The sequence below is a fragment of the Pipistrellus kuhlii genome, unplaced genomic scaffold, assembly GCF_014108245.1.
Source record: "Pipistrellus kuhlii isolate mPipKuh1 unplaced genomic scaffold, mPipKuh1.p scaffold_m20_p_5, whole genome shotgun sequence".
NCBI lineage: Eukaryota > Metazoa > Chordata > Mammalia > Chiroptera > Vespertilionidae > Pipistrellus > Pipistrellus kuhlii.
In genome coordinates, this window is record NW_023425551.1 from 4,855,274 (window position 1) to 4,882,137 (window position 26,864).

Sequence of the window (26,864 nt, forward strand, 5' to 3'; positions counted from 1 at the left end):
TCGTTTACAAGTAAAGACACTTATGTAAGAAAAGGAATGAGTTCTGGTCTTTGTAATGTGCTCTTATAACACCTTTTCATTTCCTAGTGCTAATCTTCAGAAATGCATTTTTGTAAATATTCAATTCCTAATTTTTGAGCCTGATAATCCAATAACTACTACTTATAATTGATTGAAGTTAATCGTTCCCTGAGGAAATTTACATAGCTACTGGTTGTTGTTCCACTAACAAATAATTTTTGGCATCAGACTTGTAGGTAGAATGTAGCTGTGAATACACAAGTAAAGGGGTTATTGATGAAAGCATAATAATTTAATGACCAGAGTGCAAATCCCAGCTTTGCTACTTACTTGTTGTGTGCACTTGAGCCAAGTACATAATCTCTTTGAGTACCTAGCACAATGACGGTGTTAATGGTAAGTGCTTGATAAATGGTGACCATACTAATGATTGCCAATAGTATTCATATAAAAAGTCTGAGCGCCTTAAACCTCACTCAGAAAGTTTACTCACAGGTAAAATATTAAGAGTGTAATTCTGAAATAATTTTATGTATATTATAAGACGGAGCAAGTGAGTAAATAATGTTGGGATCCAAAAGATAGAAAATAAAAGGATATTAAGAAAATTCTAGATTGTTACTTTTATTAAAAACTAGAGGCCCGATGCACAAATTTCATGTAAGAGTGGGCCTTCTTCCCCCTGCTGCCGGCACCAGCTTCCCTCTGGCACCCAGGACCCGGGATTCCCTCCAGCCACCGGCAGGCACCGGGACCAAGGCTTTGTCTGGAAGAACGTCCAGAAGGACATCCGGTCTAATTAGCATTTTAAGCTTTTATTATTATAGATACCAGGTAATACTATCAAAATGAAATTAAAATTTTTTTTGATTTTTTAAATTTTATTTTATTGATTTTTTTTTACAGAGAGGAAAGGAGAGGGATAGAGGGTTAGAAACATCTATGAGAGAGAATCATCGATCAGCTGCCTCTTGCACAACTCCTACTGGGGTTGTGCCTGCAACCCGGTACATGCCCTTATCGGAATCAAACCCAGAACCTTTCAGTCCGCAGGCCGACGCTCTATCCACTGAGCCAAACCGATTTTGGCATAAAATAAAATTTTTAATAAGACTATGAGTTTTTATTTGTCTTTCTTATTTGCTTATTTGTTTCTTTCGGTTTTATATCCCGTATATGAGTGAAATATATGGTTCTTGATTTTCTCTGTCTGACTTGCTTCGTAGAATGATAGACACAGACAACAGTGTGTGGTTACCAGAGGGAAGAGGAATGGGAGGTTAGTAAAAGGTAAAGGGGTCAAATACATAGTGACAGAATAAGATCTGACTTTGGGTGGTGGGCCGACAATACAATATACAAATAATGTCATCACAGAACTGTATACCCATATAATTTTATTAACCAATTCACCCAAATAAATTTCTTTAAAAAAATAAATTGAATACCACTATAAATGTATTACTAAAAATGTATTTCTAGATCCGTCCACTGAGAGCAGTAACACCCCCGACAGCAGCAAACCTACAAAGCCTAAATCTTGCTTCTAAGCGCCGTTCACCAGCAAGAGGAAACAAAGGTCCTTAGCAAACAGGCTCATCCGAGTTCTATAGTCTGAAAACTACAAGTGACCTAAGGAGCAGCTTCTGTCAGAAAGCAAGGAAGCGATGAAAGACTACAGGAGTCAGGCTACAAGCTACAGAGACCATCATCCTGGGGCTCCTGCTGGCCAAACATGACAGATTTTGAGCACACACAGAAGAAGAATTGGTTTCAACAAAGGAAATAGGTAAAAATCCAGGTGTCCATAGAATGGAAAAGAAAAGGAAAGAAAACAAATTAAGAGCTTTTCTCACAGAAGAATGCCAGCTAATAAGCAGGATGGTAAAATAAGAGTATTACCACTTTGCCACCACCCTTGGTATAATGCAGGCAAGAATCGATGGATGCTAAGGTCACTGGGTGAAGTCCATGGGAACAGAATTCACCTGCCAATTATTACCCCACAGACACCTTATGTGAAAGCATACCTTCACACTCGAGAGATGGGCAATAAACTTAGTGTCGGCAACAATGGAACATTCTACATCGTTTACCCCCCAATGTAAAGCACTATTAAGCATACAACTTTACCAAAAAGGTTTTCTCTGCATCCAATCCAGACTCTAGCTACAACTTTAAGTGTATAGGGTAAAGAAAAACAAGTTAAGCAGTATCATGAAAATACAGTCAGAGCACTTCTCCCCAACAAGTCAATGCTATTTTATAAAAAAGCAAAACTATAAAAGGCTAAAAATAATCAACAAATGCAATGAGTAAACCAGAGACGAAAACAGCTATAAAAGAGATTTTTATAGAGTGATGACAGCTGGACATAGAATATTAGATGATTATTGGTGATTGTATAACAAATAACCCCAAACTTAGGGCTAAATACAACAAATGTCTATCATCTCACAGTCCCCCTGGGTCAGGAATGTGGGCATGACTTAGCTGGGTGTTTCTGACTAAAGGCTTCTCATAGTGTTACAGTCACGGTGTTGATCAGGGTGACAGTCATCTCAAGACTCCACAGAAGAATTTGCCTCCATGCTCACTCACATGGTAGCTGACGGGCCTCAGTTCCTGGCCACATGGGCCTTCCAATAGGCTGGCTGAGTGGCCTCACCACATGGCAGTTGGCTCCCATCAAAGAGAGATCAAAAGAGTGTGTCTAAGATAGAAGTCACAGTCTTTTTATAAATCAACTCAAAAGTGACATCCTAACACTTCTGACACATTATAGTCACTGGAAGTGAGTCACTTAGTCCAGCCCACACACAAGGGGAGAGAAATTAAATTCCACATCTCAGGGGAGGAGGACAAAAATCTTGTGGGCTTGGAACCACCACAGATGATCTCATGGCCTTATTGTTAACTATGAGATACAAAAATGGCACTGTGGTTATGTAGGCTAGTGTCCTTACTCTTATGATCATATGCTAAAATAGGTAGATACAATACATATAACATCTGCAAACTATTTTCAAATGGTTGTCCAAATGTGTGTGTGTGTGTGTGTGTGTGTGTGTGTGTGTAAAGTAATAAAACAAATATATCAAGATGGTAACAAGTGTTACATTTTGGTGGATGGGTTCTCATTGTATTCCTTCACTCTTACTATACACTGAGTGGCCAAATTATTACGACCCACCTGATGTTTGTAGGCAAATTAGCCATACATTGCATCATATGGGATATGGAAGCTGAAAGCCTGTTCGAACACCTTTGCTGTCTGCAGTTTCCAAGATAAAATATCTCCAGTTAGCACAGGAACACAAGGATTGGACAGTCAAGGATTGGAAAAAGGTCATGTGTCTGATGAATCACGTTTCCAGTTGCATCATGCAGATAGCAGAGTGAGAATTTCTCGGAAACAGCATGAAAGCATGCACCCCACATGCATGAGTAAAACCCTTCAAGCTGGTGGGGTCAGTGTTATGGTTTGGGGCATTTTTTCCTGGTATAATTTGGGCCCTTTAATTCGTGTGGTACAATGTCTGAATAATACAACATACCTAAGTATCGTTGCTGATCAAGTTTATCGTATTATGTTGATGGTGTATCCCAATGGAAATGGCTTCTTCCAACAAGACAATGTGCCATACTATGGTGCTCGTATTGTACAGGAGTGGTTTCAAGAACATGAGGGAGACTTTACCTTGCTTAGGTGGCCCCCACAATCACCAGATCTCAATTCAATTGAGCATTTGTGGGACGAAGTTAAAAGAGCCATCAGGCAGCTGATTCCACAACCATCAGATCTCACAGAACTGGGCAGTGCTATTCATCAGGCATGATGCCAGATTCCTCGCATCATCTTTCAACATCTCGTGGAGTCAATGCCAAGAAGAATCGCAGTATTGAAAGCAAAAAAGGTAGCCCAACAAAGTACTGATGGGGTGGTCATAACAATCTGGCCACTCCGTGTACACTTAAGTTTTTTCATAAGAAAATGTTGGAGTAGCCCAGCCAGTATGGCTCAGTGATTGAGCATCAACCTATGAACTAGGAGGTCACAGTTCAATTCCCAATCAGGGCACATGCCTGGGTTGCAGGCTCAATCCCCAGTGTGGGGCGTGCAGGAGACAGCCACCCAATGACTCTCTCTCATCATTGATGTTTTTAGCTCTCTCTCCCTCTCCATTCCTCTCTGAAATCAATGAATATTTTTTAAAAGGAAAAGAGATAACGTTGGAGTAAAGTAATTTACTTGATCTTTTCAAATTAGCTAGAACCACAGCAAAGGATTGCTGTGGACTGAATTGTGTCTCCCTGGAATTCATTTGTTGAGGCCCTAATGTCCAGCGTGGTGGTGGTCGGAGATGGAACGCCTGAGAAGCGATTAGGTTTAGCTGACATCATGAGGGTGTTGTCCTCGTGCTGGGATTGGTGCCCTTGGAAGAAGAGACACCGGCCAAAACCGGTTTGGCTCAGTGGATAGAGCGTCTGCTTGGGGACTGAAAGGTCCCGGGTTCAATTCTGGTCAAGGGCATGTACCTTGGTTGCGGGCACATCCCCAGTGGGGGGGGGGGGGTGCAAGAGGCAGCTGATCGATGACTCTCTCTCTCACCGATGTTTCTACAATATCTCTCTCCCTTTCTCTCTGTAAAAAAAGAAGAAGAAGAAGAAGAAGAAGAAGAAGAAGAAGAAGAAGAAGAAGAAGAAGAAGAAGAAGAAGAAGAGACACCGGACATCTTTCTCCCTCTCTGCCACGTGAGGACGCCACAAGAAGGCAGTCATCTGCAAGCCAGGAAGACAACTCTCACCAGGAACCTTCATCTCGCTCTTCCAGCCTCCAGAACTGGGAGAAATAAATGGCCACTGTGTGAGCCACACAGTCTGCGGTATCTGGTATGGCGCCCCACGCTGACTGACACGAGGGCCTTGAAATGATTGAAGCTACTTGGTAACAAGGACAAAACCTTTGCTCTTTTCGGCAAAGCTAATGTGTCAGGAGAAGAAATCCCGTGGTAAGAAGGGATTTGTGATGTGGGGAATTGGGAAGGGCGGGCATGGAAAGTATCATCATTACTGTGGATCGTTTCCCATTCCAACCACCCATCTCACCCAGCTTGGCAGTGACCACTGGAGACATGGAAGGCCTGCAGGGAGACCCCACAAGAATGGCTTCTTGTACTGCATCCCGGTCCAGAATCCCTTGAGCCTGTGGGAGACCACTGGACCTTGGCCCCTCATGGAGCCTGTCTTTTTTTTTTTTTTTAATATTTTATTGATTTTGTAGAGAGGAAGGGAGAGAGATAGAGAGTTAGAAACATCGATGAGAGAGAGTCATCGATCAGCCGCCTCCTGCACATCCCCTACTGGGGATATGCCTGCAACCAAGGCACATGCCCCTGACCGGAATCGAACCCGGGACCTTTCAGTCCCCAAGCCGACGCTCTTCCATTGAGCCAAACCGGTTTCGGCGGAGCCTGTCTTTTTAAGCATCAGTCATTATCTAATTCAAAATTCCGTCCCCTTGACTATTTAATCATCCCCTCTATATTTTAGTAACTGCACTCAGCTCATTTTTGCTTTTAGAATTTGATCATTACTTTTTTATTGTTATTATTATTATTGTTGTTGTTGTTGAAAGTATTACAGGTACCTCCTTTTTCCCCCACTGGCCCCTTATAGCTCACCCCAACCCCTCACCCCAGGCCTTCACCACCCTATTGTCTGTGTCCATGGGCTATGCATATATACATACATGTTCTTACTTTGATCTCTTCCCACCCACCCTCCTCCTTGATCATTACTATTAATCCAAGAATTGTCACAAAAATTTAAAAATACAATTAAAGGTTTATATAGTATTAAAGGATTTACAGTATTAATTCTCATCATTAAACAGGTTCTAGCTATTGAATAAGATCAAGCAACTCACTATAAAAATAACAATTTAGAATTAAGAGCCCCTTTCCTTTGGCAATATGTCTCAAAATTATAATACCCATATTCTTTGACCCCTCAAGTCTGCTTCTAGGAGTCTGTCTTACTGATGTATTCTCACACACAAGATACAAGATTATTGATAGCACCCTTGTATATGATAACATATAGTGTATTGCCTGTGTTAAGAGAAAAACAGTGTACAGAATATGCTGCCCTTGTTAAAAATAAATAAATAAAAGAGTAAGCATATGCACACGTGTATGTGGGATGGTTCTAGAAAGGTATAGAAGAAACCGTTAACAGAGGTTGCCTCTGAGGACAACCGGGTGGCTGGAGGCAGTGGGTAAGGGGAACATTTTTCACCATATTCTATTGTGTCCGTTTAAAATTGCATATCTGGTTCAAAAACATAAATGCTTAAAGTCAGACATTCTCCATGAACCCTGTACTTTTAAGTTCTTCTTTTTGTCCTCGTTTTCTAGCTACACCTCACACAACCCCTCAGAGCCCTGAGCTCCTGCCGGCGCAGCCCCGGAGCCCGGCCTGTGAAGCAGGGGTGCCACCTGCCTCCAGTTTCCCATTTCTGCTCCAGCACCTGCCCCCCGAGGCGCACCCACTTCCCAGCCGTACCTGCTGCAGCCCGGCTCTCTCCTGGGCGCAGGCGGCGGCTCTCTTCTGCTCTCTGTGGGCCTGGGAAACCAGCCGCATGATGGTTTCTCGGCTGGCTTTGGCCTCCACCTCATGGACATTCACGGCCTCTTCAAGAGTAGCAAGCTGTCCTTTCAGAGACGTGTTTTCCGTGCACAGCTCCCTGAGCTGGAGAGAAAGCAATCGCAGCTGTCCCACGGAAGTGACGGGTTCCCACCACTTTCTCCGGGCCACCAGGTCCCTCCCCCGGCCCCATGACCGCACTGTCCCATGCAAACTGTGGGAGCTCTCCCCCTCCATCCACTCTACGGTCACATGTGCCAAGGCTGCCTCTGAACTCAGGGCGGACCCCGTGGGCAAATTAAAATTAATCCAACAGCAGGCACAGAGGAACATTGATGAGAGCTCAGCTAAAAGCTGGCAGACAGGGCAAGCACCCTGCCATCTAAAGAGCTGAGGGAAGGTGATGATCTGCAAGGTGACAGCAGCCACGGCCATGGGCGTGGTGGAAAAAGAGGCACCAGCGTCATGCAAGGCGCAGCCTGACACAGGAGAGAACACAGAGAGAAAGCAGGACTTTTAAAAACAAGTTCTCTGAATGGAGGCAAGCATAGAAAGGTCCTGAATACCTCCAGGTGCCCTAATGAGTCACGACGGGCCAAGTAACCTATGCAGTTTATATGATTAATTTCCATCTTAATGGCAACTCACCATTAAAGTAGGATTATTATTCTGGGGCTTTAATATAATGTTAAATATTTATTCAGAACTCATCTTAATCTTATACTCAAGAAATATCCCCAAAATGATACACACTGTTTTTTGCTGTTGGTGTATGTGTGTTTCTGTCTTAACTCAAAACAAACAAAAATCTTCCTAAAACACACCATTGAAATGAATACCTCATTGTATTTGACAATCTAAGTATATTTTAGATAAACACAATCCCTTCTGGAGAATAATTAATCCCCCAAAATGCTAGAAAGGATCTTGGAACTGAGCCTCGGAGAAGTGACATGGTTTGTTCCGGGTCACATGCCCAATCAACACTACACTTGGGCCCTGTCTCATTCGCTCGCTCTTCACCCCCAGACTCAGTCACAGCTTTTCTTTTCACGGCACATGTCAAAATGACCCCTAAATGTCTTTTTTCATATGCATACAAACACCTTTAGAATTAAATCTTCATCTGATATCCTTTCGTTCTTCTTATCCGGATCTAAGCAGTCCCGGAGACAAGCTAGAAATTCCTCATGTTCCTTGCAATTCTTCGACATCTGATTCTTATTCTCCTCGTTTTCCTTTACACACTTTCTATCAGGCAAATAGCAAATAAGTCATCAAACAAAGTCCAGAACTTAAGGTCTTTATAGGAAAGCATCCCTTTCATCACAATAGTTCCCCAGACACAGAGCACAGTACTGCCATGCAAACCCTGTAAAGGAAGGAGAAAGTGGAAGCAATTCCGAGGCATCTACACTCTGCAGAAATGTAGGGAAATCTTCCTGGCATCTTAGATCTAGTAGCAGCAAGGGGGACAGACAGATTCTCTGTCAGCTGTCCCCAACCTCCTAGGGTGTACACAACCCCATGGGTCTCTGTTGGGGCCTCAGGGAAAGGGGGGCGGGAGGGAGCAGGAGAAGGCTGGCACATTGGTTCTAGGGCACCATGCTTATTTTAGAAGGGTTATTTCCAGCATTCCCTACTTCATGGCCAAGCATAACTATAACAAAAAGTACATCAGGCCCGGCCGACGTGGCTCAGTGCTTGAGCGTCAGCCTATGAAACAAGAGGTCCCGTTCGATTCCCAGTCAAAGCACATGCCTGGCTTGTGGGCTTTATCCCCAGTGTGGGGCGTGCAGGAGACAGCCGATCAGTGATTCTCTCTCATCTATGATGTTTCTCTCGCCTCTCTCCTTCTCCCTTCCTCTCTGAAATAAATAAAAATTAAAAAGTACATCAGAAGCAGGGGGTGTTCCCACCTCTGGAAAAGATCATTATTAATTCTCACACACCTAGAAGTTGTAAAGCATACTGGAAGGGGTCAGTCAAGGAAAATAAGTCAATTTATGCTCTGCTACAAATACTTGATTTCAAATCTCGGGTAGGTTTGCTGAGATAACATGGTCTATTTCTCATGCTTTAACACTTAGAGACTAAGAGATCCTCAAAAAATAGACATATTTTAAAGGCAAATTAGAAATCATTTCAGTAATTTTGTACCATTTTTTTTACTACTCTAGATAATAAACATGATTATTGCTTTCCCTTTCTGCCATGTTGAGTGTTTTCTGCATATTCTTTTCCCTCCATTCAAAGATTAACAAAGCATGTAATTGCATAGACTCAAAAGCATATCATATTCCTATTTAGAAAAATGTATAACAATCAAAGACCAACATCAATCTCTCACTCTGTTCTTATTTTCAGCAAATGGGAGGTAGTATGTAGCCAGTCTCCTGACTCATGAAAGGCACAATTAATACTATAGCTCTGACTGATTTATATAGACAATTCCACATATAAACCCTGAGATTTCAATCTCACTTCTCTATTCGGAGGGTTTCTAAACTATTTCCACTCCTATGTGCATTTCACTTTTAGCCAGCAAAGTTGCAGGAGTGTACCCTAAGGACATAAGCACAGAAGTGTGGAATTATGAATGCCCATGGATACTCACTGCATGTTGATTTTGAGTATTTATTAAAGGTGCTAAAGATACAGTCATAAACAAAACAAAGATCCTTGCCCTCATGAAGCTTCTGTTCTAGAAGGGAAGATGAGCAATAAACAAAATATTAATGTGGGTAGAATGTATAGAATATTAGAAAAGGACTGAATGGGGAGAAATTGAGCAGGAGAAGATAAGATATATTTGGGGGGAGTGGGGTAACATTTTAGACCTGCTCATTCATGGAAGCCCTCCCTGGGAAGGTGACTTTTTAAAAATAAAATAAAATAAAACTTATAAGAGTTTATTTGAGCCAAAACGGATGACAATGCCAGGAAGTAAGATTTCAAATGCTTCCTGAGAAGGTGACTTTTGAGGAAGACCTAAAGTTGGCAGAGAAGCCAGATACTATCTGGGGGGAAAGCTTTCTAGGAAAGGGATCAGCAAGGGCAAATGTCCTGAGGCAGGTTCACACCTGGTGTGTTTAAGGGTCAGCAAAAAAGCCAGACATCTGGGAGGGAAAGGATAGAGGAGAGGATGGAAGCAAATAAGGTCAGGATAAGCCTGATAGGTCTTAGAAAATGCTGTCTCTATTCTGGGTGAGAAGAGAGGTCATTGGAGGGCTCTGAGCAAAAGACGTATTGGATCTAATTTGTGTTTTTGCAGGATCACTCTGGCTGTATGGGTGGGGCATGGGCAGAGGCAGGAAAACCACTTAGGTTGCTTGGACCAGGTTCGTGGCAATGAGGGTGTCAGTTGGATGCTGTCGAAGATTAGGTATATTTTGAAGGTAGAAATAGATTGTGAGATTTACTGAAGGATCAGACATAGAATAAGGAAAAGACAGAGGCCAAGGATGATGTGAGATTTCTGACTTGATCAACTAGAAGAGTGGTCGGCAAATTTATTAGTCAACAGAGCCAAATATCAACAGTACAACGATTGAAATTTCTTTTGAGAGCCAAATTTTTTAAACTTAAACTTCTTCTAAATCCACTTCTTCAAAATACACTCACCCAGGCTGTGGTATTTTGTGGAAGAGCCACACTCAAGGGGCCAAAGAGCCGCATGTGGCTCGCGAGCCATAGTTTGCCGACCATGGAACTAAAAGAATGAGCTTATCATTCAATGCGAAAAAAAAAAAAAAAAAAAATGTGCAGGAGCATTCCGTGGAAACACCAGAAGCTCAGTGTTGGACACATGAGATGCCTATTGGACAGCCACGTGGAGTTGTGTGGGTCTTGAATCCTGGCGAGAGATCCTGGCTAGATATAGAGATGTGGGAGTCACTCACTAGCATTTAGATCATTCTTAAAGTCATGAGACTAGAAGAGGTTACCAAGAGAGTGACTTAGAAACCTGAAGAGATTCCTGGGCTGAGCCTGGGGCACTCCAATATTCCGAAGTCAAGGAGATGAGAAGGAAAGGGCAAAATCCATGGCAGAGCAGGCAGACGGGTCAGGGAGAGAGTGGGCATGTGTAGTCCTCAAAGCCAAAAGAAGACAGAGTTTCAGGGGGAAACCAACTGTGACTGATGTTCTGACAGGTCAAGTAAGATAAAGACTAAATAGTTTCATTTGCAATGTGTGCTCCCTGGCCGGCTAAGTGTGTGGATTCAGTGGAGGTAGACCCAAGAGAGAAGGAGAGAGAAGTTTGAAGTGAGTGTACAAACACTTTAATGAGTTTTGCTCTAAGGGGAGGAAGAAAAAGGACCAGACCTGAAAGTGTGGAGGGTTTTTTTGTCAAGATAAACTAAGTCAAATAAATACCGAGTACTTTATTAGTAAAGTTACTACACACAAAATTTAAAAGCATATTTACAATAGCTCTCAGTTTTTTGCTGATTATCACCTTTCACCAGAGCAGAGTGTATGGAGAACCTAGATTTCATGAGCTCTGCATACACTGGCAGTGAGACCGAATGAGGGCCTAGCCTGTTTGGCTCAGTGGATAGAGTGTTCGTCTGCAGGCTGAAAGGTCCCGGGTTCGATTATGGTCAAGGGCATGTACCTTGGTTGCAGGCACATCCTCAGTAGAAGGTGTGCAGGAGGCAGCTGATCAATGTTTCTCTCTCATCTATGTTTCTAACTTTTTATCCCTCTATTTCTCCCTTCCTCTCTGTAAAAAATCAATTTCATATATATATATATATATATGGACTGAATGAGGAGTGTTTGGGGGGTCTGGGCTGCCAGGGTGTTTTTGTGTGCAGCTTCTGAGTTCATGCCTCCCTCTGTGCACGACTCCACCACCTCCACCTCTGGTTAAACCTCGGCTTAGAGGAAATCTCCAAATTGTATCTAGAAGCATGCACAGCCCTACACATGGTGAGGACAATGCTGTTTGTTAAGACTCTTGGTGACATTTAGAAATGAACTTGGGGGGAAATGTTAAGACTCCGAACATCTCTGAACCTGAGGTCAGTAATTTTTTTTTTTCCCAAATTGAGTTTCCAGGTTAATGCGAGCTCTCAGGAACATTCAAAGGCGCGCCTCGCCATCAGAAGCTAGTATTTTAAACAAACTCTACTACGAATACACTAAAATACCCTTACTGTAATTCCTCGTCTAGTTCTGCCACCTTCTTCTTTAGCTCCTGGTTGTCCTTGATTGCGGCGTGAGCCATGATTTCGGTCCTCATTTTGGAGGCGGACAGGGCTGCCGATTCTTCTTCCAGCTCCTGGACCCTGTCTCTCAGAGAGCTGAGGAGAGATGACTTTCTCGCGTTGTTCTCTTTGTAGTTCTCCATCTCGGCTTTCAGTTCCTGCCAGGAAGCTTCTTTAGAAAGCATTTTGGACTGGAGGTCTCGAAGCTTAATATGAAAAAGAAATGGAAAAACCAAAAGGATTTCAATGGCATAAGTTTGAAGAAACCCAAAACTGTAATTGCACTCTTTTATTCATGACCTCATCCACCTTTCCTTTCGTTTCTTCATGTATGCCTCTGTATGACCAGATGGGAACTTGTGCCTTAATAACAGACTTCATGTTCTGTTTTATTGCTTTTTTTTTTTCAAAACCAATTGAGCAATGCCTTGTGGCAATGTAGTCTCACTCCAGAGATATGTGTGGTGTGTTTTGCAAAAGGCAATAAAATATTTTGCAGTGGTGACCCACTTCTTAAATCCATATTACTGCTATTGCTGCTGAAATGAAACAAGGAGCCCGCATACTATGCTGTTTGTAATTTCATGGCCACAACCGCTTCCCTTACAGGATTCCTACAGAGGAAACATTTTGACTTCTATGAAGTCTGGCGCCAGAATGCTGCACAATGTATGTGCCCTGTTAAGTTATGCTATCAGGCCCACCCTATAAGAAACCATTATGAATGTATGTACTTCTTTGGAACTGTGAGCGTGCAGCACATATGTTTTCTCTCTCTCCCTCTCTCCCTCTTTCTCTCTCCTCCCAAATACATTAGCAACTCATTTTTCAGTAAGGTCCTGGCAGCCCAGTGCAACCGATACCCTGTTTCCCCGAAAATAAGACAGTGTCTTATATTAATTTTTGCTCCCAAAGATGTGCTAGGTCTTATTTTCAGGGGATGTCTTATCTTTCCATGCGTTAGGTCTTATTTTCGGAGGATGTCTTATTTTGGGGAAAACACGGTAGTTACCTCACAGACAAGCCCACAGGCTCCTCAAGCTCAAGGCCACCAGGCTGTGAGCAGAAATTCCACAGTGGACCTGATCCAGCCCGGAGGGGAGATGGACTCCAGTCCTCTTGCTAGAATTTCTTCCACAATCAGAACTGTCACGAGAAAGGGCTTTAGAATCCCCTCCTATGGGATCCAGCCTGCAAGCAATCCACCTTAAAGGGCCATGTTCCAGAAGAAGCTAACGGCCCTCCAAAAGCCAGGCAGCTGCAACCCAGAGAGCTCAGGGGCGCCCAGGCCTCTCAAGGCCGCGGGGCTTCTCTGAGATGGAGAAGGCAGCCCCGCCGCCTTGCAGAGCAGCATGACAAATGCGTAACCTTCAGGAACCCTCCACAGCCGGGAGCTAGGCGCACAGGAAGAGAATCAGTAGGTTTGAATCTGTGGCCTGCTGTCCTGTTTGTAGTCGCCTCTCTGCTCTGCTTTCCCCCACCGGAGGCTGAGAGTCCCAGTTCTGAGTTGGGAAGACATATATGCTTACCTCGGACTGAGCACATTCAAATTTGACCAGAGTTGCTGCAAGTTCACTTCGGGCGTGTTCGGCCACATTCCGATAGTGGTTTAATTGCTCCCGAGCGGCTGGGGCTTCCAAGAGATGGTCGTAAATCTCCTGATAGGGTTCCCCAGAAGACAAAACAGAGAGGAGAGTGAAAACAACCTTCCTGTGCAGCTGTGCGGAGCGAGATTGAATGCAGACGCGTCCTCGTGTGTCAGAACGCTGCCTAGGGGCGTGCTTTGCTCGGATATTTCATGCTCACCCCCAAAATGCTCAGGAGGCCGCCCGGAAAGAAGGATGTGCTCCCCGGGGAAGGCATTGAGAATTGGCCTGTGTCCCTTTAGAGATTCCACTCACACCCCTAGTGCTGCCCCTCACCCCCCTGCTCAAATACCATTTGGTCTCTGACCAGAGCCTATAGACAGCAAAGAACAGACAGAAGAGACGCCTTGGCACCTCACATGGGACTGGGAGGCAGTTTCCTCGGTGATGATTCATTCTGCTCTTCATTCTCCATCTCTGTCAGGATCCTGGAGGTGACCTGGATCACCGGAGGAGTCCTTCCCCATCCAGAAAGGAGCTGCCCACAGCCGATGGGGGCCGTTGCAGAAACACAGACCCCCAGCATGGCCGAACTGCCCCAATTTTTCAAGACAAGCCCTAAACCCAGATTTTGGAAGTAAAAGGCTGCAGTTTTTGCAGCTTGGCAACTAACTTTAAGTTTAAAAGAGAAGCACCGTGTGACCCAAATAAACACATCTGCAGAGCAGATCTGATGGGTTTGGTCTGCGTGGTACTCAAGGTCCCGTGTGGCACCCACACCATCACCCTGCTTCCTTCAGCTTGAGCGGACACTCACACCCGCCTCCACGGAGGTTCCAGGGCCTGTGGTCTTTGGGGAAGGCATACAGGAAAGCCACCCGTTTAAGGGGCTATGAAAGAGGTCACATAAAGGAGGATTTCCTGGAATTATCTAAGTGGGCCCAGGGGACACACCAGTAAAACCTGTTTATGACTGCCCAGCCACTCAACCGCCAAAGACTACTGTTTGGAAATACTCATGAATGCAAATGCCATTCTACAGCCCTTCACTTTCCAACAAGCGTTGTCATGGTCGGTGTGTTTCAGGCCAGGACATGCCAAACAAAACCTTCGGTGCACTTAGGAACAGCCAATGCATGCCAACCATAACACGTCCAAGAAGATGGTAGGTATGTGCTCCTGGGGAGAAGACATAAAACTTTTAACTGCATCTAATAAGAGAACCACATCCTGTTCGGCCTCACTCAGCCTTCAGGGGAACTTCTCCGCCCTAACCACCACAGCAATATTTTCTGAAATCTGCCCTGTGTAGTAAGGACCTGGGTCACTGAGGAGAAGTTGGAACTCTAATATGCTTGGCACACAAGTTATAAAATTCATTAAAAAAAAATAAGTTTGGCCTCACCAGTGTGGCTCAACGGTATAGAGCGACAACCCAGGAACCAAGAGGTCGTCAGTTCAATTCACAGCCCGGGGCACATGCCCACAACTTCAGGCTGAATCCCCAGTAGGGGGTGTGCAAGAGGCAGCTAACCAATGATGTTCCTCTTTCATCAATATCTCTATCTCTATCTCTATCTCTCCCTTTCTCTCTCTCTAAAAATCAACAAAAACGTGTTTTTAAAAACAAAAGAAAGAAAATAAGTTCTTCAATAACTATGGTTATCTCTTCCAGTGACTAGCGTCATTTTTCAGGCAGTGTTGTACCAAAATTTTACATTTCCTTCTTATGAAAATATAGTGTGTCCATTGAACATACTATTGAGAGCCACAGAAGACAGTTCAGACATGGCCCTTCATTGTAGGAAATTACAATCTAATGCAGACACTACCAGAAGCATTAACATCTTCAAATGTCCATCGGTGAAAGAAACTACACATGGAGATGTCATTGCTTCTGATACTGGGTCGGGGCCTAAATTACAAAGACGAAATTAATGGGTTTAGAAGACCATTGCCAGGTCAACGTCCAGCAGACTGGAGATTATCTACACTAATAAAAGAGAAAGATGCAAACTGACCATACTTTCATGACGCCCACCAGCTAATCAGGAGTGAGTATGCAAATTAACCCAACAAAGATGGTGGGTTAATTTGCATGCCAAGGCACTGAGCAGCCAGGGTCAGGATGCTGTGTCTTTGCCATGGTGACGACACAGGTGTTCTGCCCTGCCCCGGTTGCTCAGGGCCTCTGGGCAGCGTGGGTAGGCAGAAAGGCAGCTCCAGTCAGAGCTGGCAGCCAGGGGAAGAAAGGCCTATTCTTGCACGAATCTTCTTGCATTGGGCCTATAGATTATCAATAATATTTACTGAAGGCCTACTCTGGGTCAGGCACTGAGCTTCCTGTCTCAAAAGAAAAACATCATTCATCAAACCACCACATTAATGACTGAATAATTACAAACTGAAATGAATGCAAGGGAGGAGAGAATGAAGCAGATAACAAAGGACAGTGGCTTAAGACTCAGGAAGTGGGAAGGAAAGATTTCCCTAAAAAAAGTGATGATTAGTAGGAATTAAAAAAGGCAAAGGGTACTGAAGCAGGAGCAACACACATCATTCCAATAGCAAAAAGGACAAGCAATGGTCCTGTGGCAGACATACGCCCTGTGTGCTCAAGGGTCTGAGAGAAGGCAGTGAGGTTGAAGGACAAAAACAGATGAAGCACCGTGGGGGCAGGGCTGCTAAGGCTGTTGGGAGCTCATTCATATATTCTGGGACATGATAGGGCTTCTTTTTTCCAGAATACTCTAGATACTCCTACTTGTGCATTTTACCATGTGAAATTCAGAGTTAGCTTGACAAATTCCCAAAAACCCTGTTGGATTTTTTATTGGGACTGTGTTAATTTTATAAATAAGTTTAAGGAGAATTGACATCTTTTAAATGTTGAGTCTTCCAAATAAAATGTTTTTTTCCATTTGTTCACGATTTATATGCCCCTTAGCTAGGATGACTAATTTTATGTGTATACTTGACTGAGTCACAGGGTATCCAGATATTTGGTTAAACACGATTCTGGGTGTGTCTGTGAGGGTGTTTCTGGATGAGATTGACATTTGCAATGGTTGAGTGAGTAAAACAGATTGCCCTTGCCATGGGGGAGGGGGGATAAGGGGGGGGCCCCCTCATCCAATCCACTGAAGGTTGAATATATCAATAATAGAACAGGAAGACTGAGCAAGAGAATTTTCTCTCTCTGTCGGAAGCTGGGACATCAGCCTCTTCCTGACGTTAGACTCAGACTCAGGGTGGGACTTACCCATCAGCTCCCCCGGGTCTTCAGCTCACCAAAGGCAGATCTTAGGACTTCCCAGCCTCCATTATTGCAGAAGCCAATTCCTTATCACAAATCTCTCTCTTTAAAAAGCTCAAAGAACACAGGAGTGCATTTACGTACAGCTAGCTTTTCTCTTAGCCCTTCCTTTCAATCCCATAGACGCTCACGGAGTCTTCTTCATGGCTATCTTGCAGACAGTCTTCAATTTGGCTTGGACTTCTCTGACCTGAGTTAAGAGCTTTGCAGCGCTGGTGACCCTTTGTTTTCGGGGTCTGTTAGGGATTTCTGCGACATGGCCCTGTGCTCAGAGAACACCGTTAGCATTTAGGAAGGACAGTCACTGGTGTACACCAGTGTGGTGGCCCACTGTCCACGCAGAACTGGGTCCACCCAGACTGTAAAGCGTCCTTACGGTACCAGCCATTGTGTATCTGCACCATCACCCTTCCCATGTTATTCCTACTTCAGGGAATTTATTGAGTCTTCTGTGAATGCTCCGTTTTATGAGTGCTCCATGGGCACTGAAACGGAAGGCGTATTCTCTGTCTGCTGGACTTTGAGTTCAATATGTATCGATTGGTCCTCCCTTATTCATTATTTTAATTAGGCACCTCTAGTTTCCCTGATTTCCATCATAGCTGAGCGGTGAGGTCTCCTATTACTACTGTAATTCTTTATCACCTTAAAGCAGTTGTATTCTTGCCTCAGGCGGGCTGGAGCTGTTTCACTCGGTGCAATTCAGAACTTCCATCTCTTCCTTGTGGATTATATCATGCAGCATCAGAACCTGCCTTTACTCGTCTTATTTCATCCTTTTCTGCTCAGAGTCCAACCTTTTCTGATATTGAGATCATGATCCCTGGTTCCTTTTGTTTGCATCTGATGACACATACCTTTGTTCCATCTTTTTATTTTCTTTTTTTAAGTATGCTTTTTAAATTGATTTTTCAAATTCAGAGGAAGGGAGAGGGAGAGAGAGCCAAACATCGATGAGAGAGAAACATCAATTGGTTGCCTCCTGCTGGGTATCGAGCCGACAACCTGGGCATGTGCCCTGACTGGGAATTGAACTGGTGACCTCTTGGTGAATGGGATGATGATCAACCACTGAGCCACACCAGCCAGCCCCATCTTTTTATTTTCAACCTTTCCATATCACTTTGTTTCAGGAGTCTCTTCTATATATACAAAAACCTAATATGCAAAGTGTCCGCTGGGGAGTTCAACTGACTGAGTTCAATTGCTTGCTATGATGTACGCTGACCACAAGGGGGCGGCGTGGAATGAAGGAAGGCCCCGGCTGACAGCTGGCAGCCAGCAGCCGGCAGCCGCTTGAGACCCTACCCATGCATGAACTTTGTGCACTGAGTCTCTAGTGTATAAATAAAGTTGGGTTTGGCTTTGCGGTCCATTCTAAATTTCTTTTTCCCTTACTGGATGACTTTACTACAATTATATTTGCTACTATGATAGATAATCTTGGTCTTAGTTCTGCTGCATTGTTTCATATTATGCTTCTTTATTGCTCTTTCAAAACCTTTCACTACAGTATCTTACTCTGATATATTTCATGTATTTCATCTGATAATTAGGAATGTCTGTATTTTGCTTCTAGTTTCAACTTTATAACTTTAAATAATACCTTTGGATACATTTCATTCCTCTATTTCTTTAGATAATATTCACTAACTCACTACAATGGCATATCTTATCCCTACTTCCACCTTCTAAATTTTTTATCTTTAGACTATCATTTTCAGTACTTCCCTTGCAACTATAGCTATAAGTTATTGGATGAGAGAAATAAAAAATGCTTATGCTGCCTCTCACCTTCCTTCCTCTCTTATGCTAGTCGTTTTCTCTTCAGGGGACTCTAAATATACAGATGCTTAATCTCTTTTGCATGTATTCCATTTCGTTCGTTTTCTGCCTATTCCTTTTCCATTCTTCATCGCCCTGTCATTTTTCTCCTCCTCCTGTCTCCTCTATGCCTGCCTATCTCCCGGTGTACCTTACAACCCTGCTATTATTTCTGTGGTGGCTTCCCTGTTTTTGTCGCTTTCTTTTCTGAGCTCTGCCAGATCACACTTCACCTCCTTTTCCTGCCTTGCCATGTCTTCCTTGAGGTCCTAGGTCTCTGCCTTCAGATAAGCACTGGCTTCTCTCAATTATTTTATTCCTAACGAAACGTTCGGCCGTGACTTCTTGCATCATACCCAGCAACTGTTTCTGGCAGATAGCCTCACCTGTCGTATTCCTCCTATTCCTCACCGCCCACCCCCTTCTCGGTGGCGGTGTTTCTGCCACTGCTGCTGCCATAGCCTCACACAATCCCTGTGCTGTTTCCTTTGGAGGGCTGAGTAGGAGGGGAGTGTTTGCTGCACCAGCCGTGGAAGAGGTGTGTGCGCAAACAGAGTGGAAAAGTAGGGTCTCGCCGAAACCGGTTTGGCTCAGGACTGAAAGGTCCCAGGTTCGATTCCGGTCAAGGGCATGTACGTTAGTTGCGGGCACATCCCCAGTAGGAGATGTACAGGAGGCAGCTGGTCGATGTTTCTCTCTCATCGACGTTTCTAGCTCTCTATCCCTCTCCCTTCCTCTCTGTAAAAAATCAATAAAATATATTTTTCTAAAGAAAAAAAGGAGGGTCTCTTGTGTTCCCAGCAGAAGTTTCCCTAAGACCTAGGCACTGTGACTTCATGTGACCCATGGGGCGAAGGACTGGAGGGTCTGGCAATGCAGACCTCCGTGAGCCCTGCCCAGAGCTTCCTGCACTCTGGCTTGCGGAGCCGTCTTTCCTTCACTCTCCCGCCCCTGCTTTTCTGGAACCGGGAGGTGCAGGAAAGCTCCTTCGCTCTGCAGCTGGGAGCCCCGCATGCACAGTCCCCGCTGCCCTTGGAAGAATCCCCACGTATTTTGTCACTTAGGGTTCCAGCCATCTCTTGGTTACATCAAAAAAAGGGAGTTTGTTTCTCATTTTCTTTGTTGCTTGTAGCTATTTTCCAAGAACAGGAGGGAGAGGTTGGCTAACTCCCTGTTGCCGTTTTTAAACTAAAAGCAATGAGATGGATCTTTATTTTTAACTAAATGGCCCTTTGGTGGCTTAGAGGCATTTTTTAATGTCCTTTTGAAAAAAAATTCTCGTTTTGAAAACTATCTAATTAAAACAATGTGGTGCTCAGCAGGAAACTAACAGGATATCCGATCAATAGGCCTCAGAAAGAGGCCTTGGTCTCTATCTGAGGGAGGATTTAGTGGATGAAAACAGGTGCATCAGAAAGAAGGGAAAGAAGGTATTGGTCAATAAAAAGTGGAGCTAATTACTAAAGGGGAAAAAAAAAAAAAAAAAAAGATTAGAGCTGCAGTACCCACTATCAGCCAAAATAAATTTTAGACTTAAAATACTGAATATAAAAATGCAGCCCTCACCGATTTTCTCTGTGATTAGAGAGAGCATCAGCCTGTGGATTGAAGGACCCCAGGTTCAATTCTGGTCTAGGGTGCATACTACAGGTGCAGGCTCCATCCAACACCCATGCAGGAGACAACCAATCGATGTGTCTCCCTCCTGTCACTGTTTCTCTCTGTGAGTCTCTCCCATTTCCTCCCATTCTCTCCATAAAAAACAATGAAAAATTATCCTCCTGTGAGAATTAACAAAAGTTATTAATTAATTCATAATAGAAGTTTCTTTTAAAATGCAATAATAGAAAGTACTATAAATTCCTAGTTATCTTGTCTCAAAAGGATTTTCTAAGAGGAGAAACAATAGAAGAATATCAAGAAATCAAAGGCAACAAAATTTTAAAACCTATATATGAGAAATGTGTAAACAGAAATTAAAGTGAAAGAGCAAACTGGAAAAACATTGGCAAAAGCAATACAGTCAAAACATTAATATACAAAGAATCTACTCAAACCAATAATAAATGCCCTAAAAAAAAAATTTACCCAGAAAAGCTAACAATTATTGGCAGTACTATAAACGGCTAATTAAGTGAAAAGTATCCTACCTCACTGGTCATCGATTAAATACAAATTATAATATCAGTGCGGTAGTATTTCTGAGCTTTAAACTTAGCAACATTGAAAGAATACTTAATAATCAAGTGTATTAAGAGAGAGTTCGATGAGAAAGACATATTAACACACTGCTCATAGAAAGGAACATGGTACAAAATTTCTGGAAAGGAATTTGGTAGTATGGATTAATAGAATTTAAAAGTTAACACTGTTTGCCCTGACTGGTTTGGCTCAGTGGATGGAGCATGGGTCTGCGGACTGAAAGGTCCCAGGTTTGGTTCCGGTCAAGGGCATGTACCTTGGTTGTGGGCACATCCCCAGGGGGGGGAGGGGGGGGTTGTGCAGGAGGCAGCTGATTGATGTTTCTCCTTCATCGATGTTTCTGTCACTCTCTCCCTCTCCCTTCCTCTCTGTAAAAAGTCAATAAAATAAAAAATTTTTAAACAGTTAACACTATTTGTCCTACTTATAATCTTATCTAAGGAAATGAAAACATACCCAATGATTAAATACAAAAATATTCAGAAAGGGATTCTTTAGCAAAATTTCCCCAAAATCTGCAATAGCGAAAACTTAGGAACTATTAAATCTCAACAACAAAAGAATGAACCCAGAGGTCACAGTTTATGTTTTTATTTTTTAAATATATTTTATTTGTTTTTTACAGAGAGGAAGAGAGAGGGATAGAGAGAGAGAAACATCAATGAGAGAGAAACATCAACCAACTGCCTCTTGCACAGCCCCCACTGGGGATGTGCCCGCAACCAAGGTACATGCTCTTGACTGGAATCAAACCTGGGACCTTCCAGTCCACAGGCTGACACTCTATCCACTGAGCCATACCAGTTCCGGCCGGAGGTCACAGTTTAAATATGCCCAGGTTGTGGACTCCATCCATCCCCAGTGCGGAGTGCGCAGGAGGCAGCCAATCAGTAATCCTCTATCATTGTTGTTCTATCTCTCCCTCCCTCTCCCTTCCTCTCTGAAATCAATAAGAATATTTCTAAAGTATGCATTTAGCATTAACTGTAAAATTAAATAACTGTGAATTTTTTTAAAAAAATTTAAAAGTAAGAATGTTAACTGTATTATCTTTTCATTATAGGACTAGATTTTATTTCCTTCTTTATTATGTATTTCTACAGTTTCTAAATCCTTTACAATGACCATGTATTACTTTCATACTCAGAAGAATAAACATTATCCCCTCCAATTAAAAAAGAGTAGCAAGTACAAGGTTAGACAAAAATGACAAATTCTGCTATGTAGTGTCTTCAAAAGGAAGCAGCCATAGGACTTGAATGCATGTGAGCACAGACACACCATGTTCTCTTAATCAAGCCTCATGAAATGTGTAATATTTTTTTGAAAATTCTTCAACTTTTCCTATAAGTATTAAACAATCTTCACTTTCTTAAAAAAAAAAAATAACTAATTTTACCCTTTCAAAGTGGCATGGTTAAAAACTCATCTTTTGTCCTCACATGAGCACAATCTAAGTTATTAGGTATCTTTCAGCTAACCCATAAAGCAATTTCATGTTAATTTTAGAAAGCCAGCTACACATGATTTGATTCCGCTGCTGATATTATTATGATAATGATAGAAATTGTCTCACTGTGTGGCTCATAGTCTTTTCGGAATAAAGGATGGCTTCAAAGCTCAATGGCATAAAGAAGAGATAAGTGTATTCATCATTTAGTACAGAATGTGTCCCATTATCTGACCTAGGGACAATGTCTTGGGGCCAATCTTGCTTCTATGGTATTTGGTTATCTTATTATCCCAGGGACAAAAAAAAAAAAAGAAAAAGAAGAAGAAGAAAATGACTGCTACCCTGGACACACAAAATCTCCTAAATCCATTCCCATCTTTCTATCCTATAAGCACTTTGCCTTTGTTCCAGGCTTTTTCCATACTGCAGTGCACAACTGTATGACCAAGGCTTTCTCACTATGGGTTCTGTCTCCTCCCTTTTCCCCTCCTCTTCCCCTTCCCCCTCCTTCCCCTCCCTCCTCCCCCTTCTCCTCCCCCTCCCCCTTCACCATCCTCCCCTCTTCTCTCTCCCTCTCCCTCTCTCTCTCCCTCTCCTTCCCTTCCTCCCTCTTCAGGCTTCCTGTGCTGCCCCAGTAAGCAATCCCTTCTAAGAACCTCCCCCATGGTCTCCAACTTCTTCCCACCGAGCAAAGTTTCTCCCATAACTTCCAGTGGATAAATCAACTCTTGAATGATGTACTTCTCCAACCTCATCCTTGTTCCAGTCCATTGGACTACTCACCAGTTCTCCTACTTTGAAGGACCTTCCTGGCCCCTCTTGCTTTCCCCCCTTGTATCTGCATTTGGTTTCAGCGGCTCCCTAATGCCTGCAGGGAATAGTGGGATGGGGTGTGGGATCCAGAAAATTAATCTAAGCATCTACATCTTAGCAGTTGAGGGGAAAGGTTCTAAAGAAGACATTTCAGCATAAAATCAAGTTTTGTTGGAAAGCTGGCCTATTATTTTCCCATTCCTTTTGTCTTGGGTATCACTCTTATTCACCTAAAACCCCTTCTGACTCAATATCTCTATTGGAAAATATACAGCATTCCAAAAATTCTTAACATAATTGCTCTACTGCCGGAGCATGCTGGCATATATCCTATGACCCCCAATTCTACTCCTAATTCTGCATGATGCTCGTGGTTGTTAGTATCCATTGGTTGGTCAACTACTGAATATCCACACAGTCCCATCCATCAGAGGGGAATCTAGAAAGCAGGTAAAAGAACTGAACTGTTTGGAGCAACATGGATAGATCTCATAAATATATTATCTTTTAAATAAAGTAAATTAGAGAACAAAAATTAACAGCATGATACCATTTATGTTCTTAAAATACATGTTAAACAAAATAATATATTTTCTATAGGCATAAGTATAAACACAAAAAGTATGTTTGTTTTGTGTGGGGTTTTTTTAATATTTTTATTGACTTCAGAAAGAGGAAGGGAGAGGGAGAAAGAGATAGAAATATCAATGGTGAGAGAGAATCATTGACTGGCTGCCTTCTGCACACCCCCTACTAGGATTGAGCCTACAACCTGGGGATGTGCCCTTGACTGGACTGAACCTGGGACTCTTTTGTCAGCAGGCCAATGCTCTATCCACTGAGCCAAATGGGCCAGGGCCAAAAAGTATGTTTAATGGTCTGAAGGATACCCGCCAAACTCAGTACCTCTGAAGTGACTAATCTTAATATTAAAATTAATTTTCAATTAATTAAGCAAAAGACAACTGAAAGCATGTTTGAAGAGTCCAATTACTAGATTCTCAATTTCCATATTCTCCTGTGCCACCTTAAGAAACTGAATTCCATGTTTTCGAATTCCTTTCTGGCTGCAGAGGCAGCAGGAAACCCTGAACTTGAACCTCAGCATCACAAAGGAGGCAGAAGCAGAAAGAATCCGAGTTTCGGCAATATTTGGAATATGTTTTTTGTACAGCTACAACGTTTTGACTACGTTTGGGACGGAAAATTCACCATTAAAATAAATGGAATATAAATAATATTATAACCAAAATAGTAAGAATCTTCAAAAAATTAAAACAATTCAATTTTTTAATATCTTTATTAACTGTGAAAAAGGATCTCCAATTATCAAAAGACAAGCCAGAGAGAGAGGAAAGGGCCTAAATAACTTCTGTGTTGCATTAAGTAAAGTCCCTGCTCTCTCTGCCAAGGTGGCCCTTAGCTCTGCCCAAAGAAAACTCAACAGAGCCTGGCTGGTGTGGCTCAGTGGTTGACCAAACCAGGAGGTCACGGTTCAATTCTCGGTCAGGATACATGCCGGGGCTGAAGGCTCAAACCCCAAAGAGGGACATGCTGGAGGCAGCTGATCAATGATTCTCTCATCCTTGATGTTTCTTTCTCTCTCCTTCTCCCTTCTTCTCTGAAATCAATAAAACATATTTTTTAGAAAAGAAAGAAAGGAAGGAAAACTCAATAGAAATGACACTGAGTCATCACATCTGGCAGCATGTCTCCCATTAGAAGGAAGGCCTGACATCGCCCGCACACTGCTGATGCTACGCCTCCACAGAGGCCCGTCTTAGAAAACATGAGAAGATAGCGGCAAACGTTAGGAACGTGTAATCTAGAGGCTTCACTTTACAAAGAAGTCAAATAATTTGCAACCTCTCCTAAGAATACTTGTAAAAAGACAACAAGAATTAAGTTTTCTCCTTTGTGTCCAGAATAAATAGGATTAAAGCAGATTAAACCACAGTGCTTAGCAACTTTCACTACAGGAAAATGATAAGAATGCACTCGGCTACTCAACAGGACAGACTCAAGTGGGCACCCTCCTGCTTAGGACCCATTTTGAAGGACAGAGCCCACATCTCCTTCATCATTAGAGCTCACCCTCTCTCCCCTCTGACTTGCATCCCATTCTCATGAAGAACACACGGGAGGCCTCTGGGGAAGATCAGAGAAGGGGTCAAAGGCCAACAAGAAAACCAGCTAAGGAGGTGTATGCACCTCCGTGGTAACCCTCTTCCTAACCCACTAAGTTATAGGAATGTCTAACCATTATGCCATATACCTGTAACTGATGCAAAGCTGAATTTCAACTGTAATTGCAAAACAAAAAACCCTTTTAATAAGTCTTCTAAAATCATTTTCCTCAGCCCAGTTTCCTTTAGAACCGGACCGATCAGGACTCCCACTGACAATGCAGCTAACTTTCAAACACCCTCTCAGAGCAATCAGTGCTTCTCCTTCACAAGACCAAACATGATGGCGAGGAACAAAGTCTACGTGTGATTAAGTATTTGATGTCTCACTCCCTCAGAAGACTGATGTTCACTAATCATCTCTCACATCCGCTCTCAGGACCTCACCATGCAAATAAACATTTGTAGGATGGATGGATGGATGGATGGATGGATGGATGGATGGATGGATGTGCTTTTTACTATTATCTTGGCCCTCCTGTTTGATCCACTCCACGTTCTCATCCCATTCTCATCTGTTGTATCAGGTGCCATCAGTGCCTAGTGTTGGCTGAGGCCCTGTGCACTCTGGTGCATTGGTATAAAAAGCCCACACGTTCTCCCACTCTGCCCCGTCTCAGCCTGCCCCTCTCCCCAAAGCACTGACAAACCAGCAGCCATGGACACATCCCATGGCCATCAGTCCCCCCAGGACAGAAGTTGCCTTCCCTTTGCCTCTGTGGGGGTTCTGGAGCGTCCTTCCCAATAACTGAAGAGCTTCTCCTCTGCCATGGCAGGATCAGAAGCTAAAATAATTCCCCACACCGCCCTGCGAGGGTCTCCTTTCATCTTTACAGGCTACCAGCGGTCTACATTTCAGAGGATGACTTTAACTTCCATCCAAAGTTTAAGGTTTATTGCTTATCCTATGTCAAACCAAGACTGCCTGGCTCAGTAGACAGAGTATCAAATTGTGGACCAAAGGGTGCTGGGTTCGATTCCGGTCAAGGGCACGTATCTCGGTTGCAGGCTCCTCCCCTCACATGCAGAAGGCAACCAATCAAAGTGTTTCTCTTTGTCTTTCCCTCTCTTCCACTTTCTCTAAAACATCAATGGAATAATATCCTTGGGTGAGGATTAACCGAAAAAATAAATAAATAAGTAAATAAGCGAATACATATATAAATAAATAAAAACAAAAAAACAGTAAAAAAGGAAGTAAACAAATGGCAGAAAGGGAAATAAAGAACTTAAGAGCTAAGAAGTGTCCGATACATGCTCTTGGAGCTGGGCTCTTGCTAAAGGTGGGCCACAGTTTGACCTTCCAAGCAGACCAACATGGGTCACACTGTCCACAAGGCAAAGCAAACAAACATCTCAGTAACAGCACACCTATTCACTACAGGAAATCATGACAATATTTCAAAACCCGTGAAGCAATCCAACGAGGAATGCTAAGCCCTTGTTCAGCAAAAACACTTCCGTAGCAAGGTCAAAACCATGGAGTCCAAGCAGACATCTCCCCAGGGTTCTGGCTTTTCTAGGATCATTTGGAAGTAGAGCACAGAAAGAATTAATGCCTGTTCATTGGCCAAGCCTCGGAATATCATTTGACAACATTAA

The 26,864-nt window shown here is 43.1% G+C and overlaps 1 protein-coding gene across 2 annotated transcripts in view; it reads right to left on the minus strand.

Moving 5' to 3' along the window:
• CCDC170 (coiled-coil domain containing 170) overlaps positions 1-26,864 on the minus strand; it is a 78,439-nt gene that overhangs the window by 29,456 nt on the left and 22,119 nt on the right. Inside the window, exons 2-5 of one of the 2 annotated variants that reach the window (XM_036415499.2) lie at positions 13,412-13,540; positions 11,832-12,088; positions 7,776-7,920; positions 6,589-6,774 (exon numbers count right to left, since the gene is read on the minus strand). In XM_036415499.2, the coding sequence (XP_036271392.2) occupies positions 6,589-6,774; positions 7,776-7,920; positions 11,832-12,088; positions 13,412-13,540 (717 nt within the window). The remainder of the gene's footprint in view (positions 1-6,588; positions 6,775-7,775; positions 7,921-11,831; positions 12,089-13,411; positions 13,541-26,864) is intronic. The other variant, XM_036415500.2, reaches the window with a different exon arrangement.